This window comes from Corvus brachyrhynchos, unplaced genomic scaffold (genome assembly GCF_000691975.1).
Source record: "Corvus brachyrhynchos isolate BGI_N302 unplaced genomic scaffold, ASM69197v1 scaffold46, whole genome shotgun sequence".
Lineage (NCBI taxonomy): Eukaryota > Metazoa > Chordata > Aves > Passeriformes > Corvidae > Corvus > Corvus brachyrhynchos.
The window spans coordinates 4,885,973-4,894,076 of record NW_008238838.1 but is presented as its reverse complement, the minus strand read 5'-3'; the positions used below and the strand labels follow the sequence as shown (position 1 = coordinate 4,894,076).

Below are 8,104 nucleotides of genomic sequence, written 5' to 3'. Positions count from 1 at the left end.
AAGGGAGCGAGGAATAAGAGCCCTGAATCAGAAACATTTCCAAGCACAGATTTGTAAAACCAAAACAGTGGACTCACTATTTCTTACTTCAGGGTTTTCCTGCAGGGTTTTCCCCTTTTTCCTAGGGTGCAAAGGAACTTGGTGGCATGTGGCCAGTCCCTCTTGCCATTTTTTTGAGATCAACCCAGCTCTTCAGGGGAGGCAAAGAGAACCAAGCCATTCCTAGACTAAATACACGTGCTGGCACAAGTCAAACTGCTGCTTTGAGCTGAGGCTTCTCCTGCCTTTTACCTTTTTAAGGAGGATTGAAATCCTTTTGCTTTGCTGCAATCCCAGTAAAACCCTTTGTGGCAGACTTCTGTGGGCAGCTCAGATTCAAAGCTGCTCAAGGCAAGCAGAGTTTCTCTATAATGCTGCAGTTTGTATCCCTGCCTTCCCCTTCCTCGTCAAAGGATCGTCGTCCCAGACATGGGCAGCAGAGAAAACCACCTGCAACGTGTTCTCTGCCTCCTCTGGCAAGCAACCATTTTGTCTGGCTTCTTTCCTCTTGTATCTGAAGACCTGAACATATTCCACTTGTCATTTAAATTCCTGGATCTGTCTGAAACTGCATCAGGTGAAGGCTCCAAATCAGACCACAGCACAGGCAGCACTCTGCTATTCCAGGCATGCAGGTAGGGAAGTTTGGAATGGATTCTTCCTTGCTTTTTCCTCATGGTCAGTGGTGCTGGGTTGATCCCAGGATGTCAGAGACCTGTGGGTTTTCCAGCACCTCCCCACATTTCCAAAGAGAGGGAGCAAAGGCAGATTTGGCAGACTTCAGCGTGGGGTGAGTGTGATGGCTGTGCCTTCAGTTCAGAGCACGCCCAGTTTCCATCTCTGTGGTAACCAGAAAGTACCCAAGGTGTGTTGGGGAGAAAACTAGAGGGAAAAATGCATTGTCTGAATAGAGACATGGAGCACTGGAGTCCTTTGGTGTGAGGGAACGACCGGCTGAGTCCTGCGGAGCCTGGCAGAGGAAATGTGAATCCAAATGGTTCCAGAAAGGGTTGCATCAGTCAGGACTGACAGGATGGGATTGAAAAGTCATGTGGAGTGCTCTAAGGCTGTGTCCTGATGACACTCCCCTGATCCTTTGGGAATGAGAGTGCTCTGTGCACCGGCACGTGGCAAAGCTGCTGCTGCCCATTTCAGCTTGGCCAAAAAATGCATCGAAAATGCCCCTTCATCCACTCCTCAGCCAGACAAGCACCCCCAGGCTGCTCAGCTGATGCACCCACCTGTCATTTCGTGGGAGGTCACCTCCCAGCAGGAGAACACCTCTCCAGGTGCAGCAATTCCCCCACAAACCTTGTCCTTGTGACCAGCCACCGTCCTGTCTCGAGCGCAAAGTGGCAGCGTGCACTGGGGAAGGGGTGGGAAGGGCTGGGGGTGTTTTTTGCCATTCAGGGGCCAGGGGATCCATGCATGAGGTGTCATCCCCCACAGGGCTGTGCTGCACGAGTAACCAGAGCAGAAACTCCTCTCCCTCGTCCAGATGTGTTTGTCAGCCTGCAGGGAATCCACGAGGTAGAGCAACACAGATGTGCTGCTGTGGGGAGGAGGAGGAGGGACAGGCAGGGTGAGGCTGGAGGCGATGGGGACACAGAAAGGGCAGAGAACAACCAGAGCTGCTGAGATCCAGATACGCAGAAATAAACGGGTGCCTCAGTCTGGGTGGCAGGGCAGGAGCTGGGCTGGGACATCTGTGTGGTCACACCTCCCCTGGCAGGGGGCTGTCACCTGCTGGGAGTTTCATTTCTCACGTGCATGAGCAGCACTGACAGGTTTTGGTGCCTGGGCAGCGGGATAACAGCGTGGTGCCCACCTCTCCCTCCCACATGCCCTTAGCTCGGGCATCCTCACGTTTTGCAGAGGGATTTTAATGTCTGCAGAATGCCAAACTCCCAGCCTGAGCCAAAGGAAAGGAAATGTCCTCTGGCCACAAAGCTTTATCCCCTTGTTCAGAACCATTCCAGCCGTCACCTCTTCCATGCCATGGGTGGAACGGATGGAAGTTATCCCTGAAGCCAAGCTCTTAGGCAGGATGTTCATTCCTTGTCCTCCTCTTCCTCTTCTTTGTTTTTATACACATTGAAGTGGACATCAATATTTATTTTTTGTTTTCCTCTAATACAAGTGAACACAAATGTGATGTGGAGATAAATTCCCTTCTCTAAAACACTTTGTGGTCACAGGAATGTACACGTTTGGATTTACACACCCACACACATTCCAATATCAAAAAAAGGTGTAGTCCCAAAACTAAGATGCTTTTATAAAAGTTAAAAGGCCAGATTCCTCTGTTGGCTTTTATCCTTCATTAAGAGCAAGGAGATTACCTGAAATCCTGATTTATTCTTCATATTCTGCCTGAGTTAATTTTAAAATTCCAATCAACAGATGCAAGGAAGAGAGGGGGGAAAAAGCTCGTGGGGAGCCACGTTAGGCTTTGAAAGGAAAATTAGAGCAAATGTTTTCCTTTATAATTATTTTCTCCTTTGGGTTTCAGGTTATCAGACCTGTTATTTAAAGGATGCTTTCTCCAAATGTGTTGACTCCAAAATATGTCCCCTTTAAAAGAGTCAATCCAAGAGATTGGGAGTGGGAGCAGGAAGGGAAAAGAAACAAAACAAACCACCTAAACCAAGTCCTGATCTCTATTTTGGGGTTGGTTTTGAGCATCTTTCATTATAAGCATCTTATGATTTGGTTCAGCAATCTTGGCTTTTTAGCTCTTCACAACGGGGATTTGCTATCCCCACTTCCGAGGGGGAAAAGGAGCCAGGGGTTAAAAAAAAAAGAAAAGAAAGAAAAAGCCACAGGCTCAGATGTGAGCGCTGGCTGTGCTGTAAAACCTCACACAAGCTGGAGCGAGGGCTGTGAAGAACCCGCACCCGGCTACTCCGGTGCAAAGAGGGCGGGGATGGACACAGGGGAAAAACCTACGGACACTGGAGCGGGTTGGGCACATCCCATCCACCACGGGGCAGCTGTCACCCACAGACACATGCACACACAGAGCCAGGAGGAGAAAAGAAAGATGCAGGTACTGGAGGAGACATGGGAGAAGGCAGAGTGTTCCCTTGAGCATTAGCAAGCCAGGCAGACGCTTTGAACTAATCATGGCAATTGCACCCGGATTTAAAATCAATCGATAAAATGAGCAATGGCAAAGGGAGGGTGGCTGGAAGGCCTTGGTTGTTGAGCGACAGGAGAGGTGAAAATCATGAGTTTCTTCCTTTTTTTTTGCTGTGTTGACACTTTACACATACTGTTCCTTAGGACAGATGTAAGGAGCCCGGGAGCCGGGAGGTGGGCAGCAGAAGGAGATGTCGGAATGGTGAGGATAAAGATCTTGTGGGAGGTCTGACAAGGGGGCATAGACATGAGGGATCTTCTCCAGATATCGATCTTCATGTGAGTAACAGCGGGTCAGGTAATCACTCGCATTCGATATCTCTGAGTGACACTTTCCAAAGTTCTGCAAGTAGAGACAAAAGTCAACGGGTGAAAACTCCGGGATCACCGGCCAGAAAACACACACAGCTCTTCAGTTCCTTGCTGAGACACACAGAGAGCAAGCAGGGTGGAATATTAAACAGATTACCGAGCTCGCTGCTTCAGGAAAATGGAAACCCAGGTGATAAATCCTCACACTGCAAAGTTTTGGTCTGACTCCCTGAAATATCCGGATTGTTGATGAATATGGATGGACAGGGCACGGTTTGTCCCTTGTCTGTAAATACTCTGCTCTCTGGACAAAACAAGCAGCCAGCCAAGGAAGGGCAGTTTATTTTCACACTTTCTAACTCTTTCCACACCTGAGTTTTGGAAAAGCAGTGCTTGAAGGTGTCATTAATCTCAGCCAGCCCCCTGCTTTTCCATTTAAAGGGCACCTGTGTCCTACCGGGGACTTGGGATGCAAAATAAGGTTACTGTGTCTGATGTTTACATGGGAGACAGGAGTGCTCGGCTTTACGTGTGTGAACAGCTCCCCGAGAAGCCTCGGGGCCGGTTTTGTGAGTCAAATCAACTGCAGAGAACATAAAACCACTTTCAAACCCGAGGCTGCTCTGTCGGGCCCGTGATTTTGCCGGGGTGTGTGTGGGTGCTTCGCTCTCCTGGGGTGGAGGGAGCATCACTCCCACAGCCCAGGGCTGCGGCTCCCCAGAGGGTGGCAGCAGATGGGAACGATTCCTCCCTGCTCCCAGACCCTTTCCTGCTTTGGAAACCCTGCGGGATGACCCAAGCAGGACGGACATTTAGCGAGGCTGTTTTTAAAGCCAACCTGCGCTCAGGGGCGCTCAGCCGGAGATAATTTCTTCTCCAAAAGGGAGCAAACAGCGCTGGAAAACACTTGGATGCCTGTGTTTTGAGCGGGGGCTGTTTGAAGCAAGCAACTTGCCCTTGAGTCCTTCCTTGTTGCCTTTCAAAATCCCAGGAACAGTCATTTTAGTGGAAAGGACAAGGGTCTGGCCCTCAGGAGGAAAAGCCGGAAGGAACAGAACAGCCCACTCGGGTCATCTGCTGCCAGCTCCTGGATGAATATTTCACCAGGATGCTTGGAAAAAAAAAACCCTATAGAAAACAAGGTGTTGAGAATAATTTATTGATGGCTCAGGCCGCTGGGAGAGGAATGAAGGCAATTTTGGGAACAGCTTGGCTGAGCCCAGTGAGGGAAATTTTGCCTAAGCCCCAGGGAAACAGCAGCAGCGCTGAGGTCAACCTCATTTTCATTTCCCTTCCACTGGCAAAACTGTTTATCCTACAGAATGAGCTTTTAAAAGTCAGTAGTGGAGTTGCTGTGCTGGTCTCCTAAATTTGGGAGGGCCATTCCCACAGCTTTGTCCACTTCAGCCTTTTAATTGCCAAGTGAAAATGTGGACAAGTGCAGCATTAGAGCTCTTTAACTGGAGGAACCCAAGGCAGGGGCCATGAAAAAGCCCCACTAACTCTACCTCAACCTTAAATAAATGTTTGCTGTTCTTCTGATGGCCCCAGCTGATAAAAAGAGATAAAAAAGGGCTCACAGACAGGGAGAATGGGAGGTGCAAAGCCCTCTCCCTGTACAATCTACTCTCAAAAACTCTCACACTCAACAAAACCCTTTTCCACACCTGCGAGGGGGAAAAAACTGTATTTAGCCTTGCTCTCCTCCTGCTTTATAGAGATCATTAATTTTCTGGGTTAAGCTAAGCTGAAAGGGAAGTTGTCTTAATTACAGAAATTTAGTGAGACAAAGCAGGCGAAGGGGGTTTCTTGTAATTTGTTACCAATTAAGTGGGAGGGGAGGTTTATGTGCTTTTTGAGCGTGCCAGAGAAAAGCCGAGGATGTGATAGTGCTGTGTGCAGGTCTCATGGACAGAAAGGTCTCCTAGGAGAGAGACCCCTGGGTGTGATCAGGGGGCAGCAAGAGGGGTTGTCAGACGCTCTTTATGGGCTGGCTGTGACAATATGCTGGGGCAGGAGAGAGTTTTTCTTTCTGCTGGTCTCCCAGTGCGCACGAGACAGGAGCCCGTGAAGCATTGCCAAAGACACCAAGTGCAGTTCTGTCAGCCCTTCTGTTTGCACAGGTGAGGGCAAACAAATCCTTCTTTTCTTGCTGGCCCCTGTTTTGTGCTCACTCCTCACAGGTGGGGGCAGCTGGAGAATGTCAGGGCCAAAGGAAGGGAATTCCCTGTCTCCTTTTACCTTTCCTCAGCACCTGAACCAGGAGCTGCTCTGCTCCTGCTTTGTTCCCTGAACTCATTTCTAAGTGGCAAAAGGGAGGAGAACAAAACCAGCCTGGTGTTTTTTAACATATTTAGCAGCCGGTGCCCTTTGACTTCCTTCCCCAGTCCCACTGTGACTTTTCCCCAATCTAATTTATCTTTAACGAAGTTTGAAATTAAATTAGGGATAATGAACTAATTAAATTGAACTGGCACACGATTCTACCACCTTCCCCCACCTGACTTCTCCCAATTGCCTTCGTCTCCAGCATGACTCCATGCAATTCTTCATTATCTGGGTTACACCCTCCCCTCTCAGTTTTATTTCCAAGAGCTTGATTAAAGGGGATGTCAGCAATCTATCCATTTCAGACAGCCTGGCAGATTACCTTTAAACAGGCTTTATTTGATTGAATTAGGGAGCTTTCATTTCTGCCATGACTTACTCTCAACCCTTCTCCATCCCTCCACACCCAATTCCATCTTTTCTCCTGTTTGCAGAACAGCTCTTTGGGTAACAGGAGGTGTGCAGCAGCTGACCATGTCCCGTACTTTTAATCATCTCAGAATAATGAGTTCTTACTGGTCTGAAAGTGAAAAACTCCTTCTCAGCGACCCGAGCATTTCTCTGCTGTGTTTTTTGGGAAATCTGAAGATTTTACAGGTGAGAGTTGGATGGGTAATGGTTTTTTCTCTGCTTGGCCAAGCTGAAGGCAAACACATTTTTGCACTCATGGAATGTGCTCACCTGTGTTTTCCTGGCTGGGAAAAGGCCCTGCTGCTCAAAACCCCTGAAATTTTGGGCTGCTACTACCGTGACCCTCCTCATCTGCTGGTTTTGAATTTTGGGATGCAGCACAGGCTGATGGCCAGGAAGAAGCAGCTCTGTTGAGTGACAGCCACACAAAGCTGCTGTCCCACTGTGGAGCAGCCAGTGCAGGGGCTGTAGGTGTTGGGGGACAGAAAATACACTGGGAACCCAAAAAAGCAGCATTTCCTCATGGTGTTGGGAGCCTCACATCCTCTCCTCCCCTGGGTCTGAACTCCCCACTCGGGGCATTCAAGCTGGTTTTCCACTTCCAAGTATGGCCATGACTTTAGGTATCCCTGGGCATGTTCCTGCTCTGTTTGATGCTTTATCTGTGAGGGAGTTCTTGGATAATCCCCATCCTGAGTGAAGAACAAACACTGATGTGTCAGGGATGAGCAGGAACCAGTGGTCCTGAGCTTGGGCTTCTGTGAGGACAAAACTGAGGGCAGGTGGGACAGAGGGACTCGCCCCTGGGTTCAGGAAATAAAAAGATGGAGCTGAAATTCCCAAAATACAGAGCAAGAACCTATGAAGAAGGGTGCATTCAGACACATGCAAGTATTAATTATGCAGAAAACTTGCTCAGAACGTTGCATTCCTTCTCACAGCATGCTTCTCTCTTCCCCTGCTGCCTCTGGTACGTACCTGGTCTGTGTTCCTACAGCACCTCACACCATCAATCACCCCAAACATTTCCCTCCTCGCTGTTTCTCTCCCAAATCCTCCTCTCCACCCTTTTGGAGTGAAGGCAGGGCTGATATCCTCATTTAAAAATGGGAAACTAATAAGGAGCCACCTCTTTGCTTTACTTCTGCAATTTGGAAATGGGAACCTGAACCCTGGTCACTGATTTGTTGTGCTCCTGATCCAAGTCTGATGGTTTCCAGCTATTCTTGCTGCAACAGGGACAAGAAATTCCCAAGCAAAACCGAGAGCCGGAGTGTGGGGAGGTGAAGGGGGAGGAAATAATTAAAAAAGCATCAAAAAAATTGAAATTGCCCTGATCTGTGGTGTGTCTTAGCAGGGAGATTACACCTTCAAAGCGCCATATGACTGGCTTTATTTTTACTTCAGAGAGACTGGGAGGATTTCCAAATTTGGATTTGGAGGATTACTGTCCTTTTGCTGACAATAAAATTCCCCTCCCTGGGGAGGACGAGGCGAGACCTCCCAAGATGGATTAGGGAGCTCTTGCCTTGTTTGGAGCAGTGGGAGCAGCCCAAGAATCTGTTGGGAACGGGAGGTGAGGACACGAGGGACAGTGGCTGGTTCAACCACCCCTTCCTCAGGGCTGGAATTCTCATCTGAGACAGGATGCAGGAGGCTGGAAGTGCCTGGGAGCTGCCCAGCCCCTCTGTCCAGTGACAAACAGCCCCCCACACGCAAATGGAGAGAAGGAAAAACCAAACCAGTCCAAAACTTACTGTCCACTCTCGCTCGTTACGTCTACGAAGACCTTGATCCTCATTCTGGGAGCAGGAGTGGGTGAGACACCGCAAGAGAGAGAGGTTACGGATCTGCTCCGGCTGGGGCTGCTGCA

At 49.1% G+C, this 8,104-nt stretch overlaps 1 protein-coding gene across 7 annotated transcripts in view; it reads right to left on the bottom strand.

Moving 5' to 3' along the window:
* Window positions 1-1,537: 1,537 nt before the first annotated feature.
* The window catches only part of NECTIN1 (nectin cell adhesion molecule 1), a 49,930-nt gene continuing 43,363 nt past the window's right edge, over window positions 1,538-8,104 (bottom strand). For 2 of the 7 annotated variants that reach the window (XM_017738461.1, XM_017738460.1), the window contains exons 9-10: window positions 7,989-8,033; window positions 1,538-3,523 (exon numbers count right to left, since the gene is read on the bottom strand). In XM_017738461.1, coding sequence (XP_017593950.1) covers window positions 3,305-3,523; window positions 7,989-8,033 — 264 coding nt within the window. In that variant the 3' untranslated portion in view covers window positions 1,538-3,304. Of the gene's footprint in view, window positions 3,524-7,988; window positions 8,034-8,104 lie in introns of those variants that run through there. The other 5 variants (XM_017738463.1, XM_017738462.1, XM_017738464.1 and 2 more) reach the window with 5 other exon arrangements.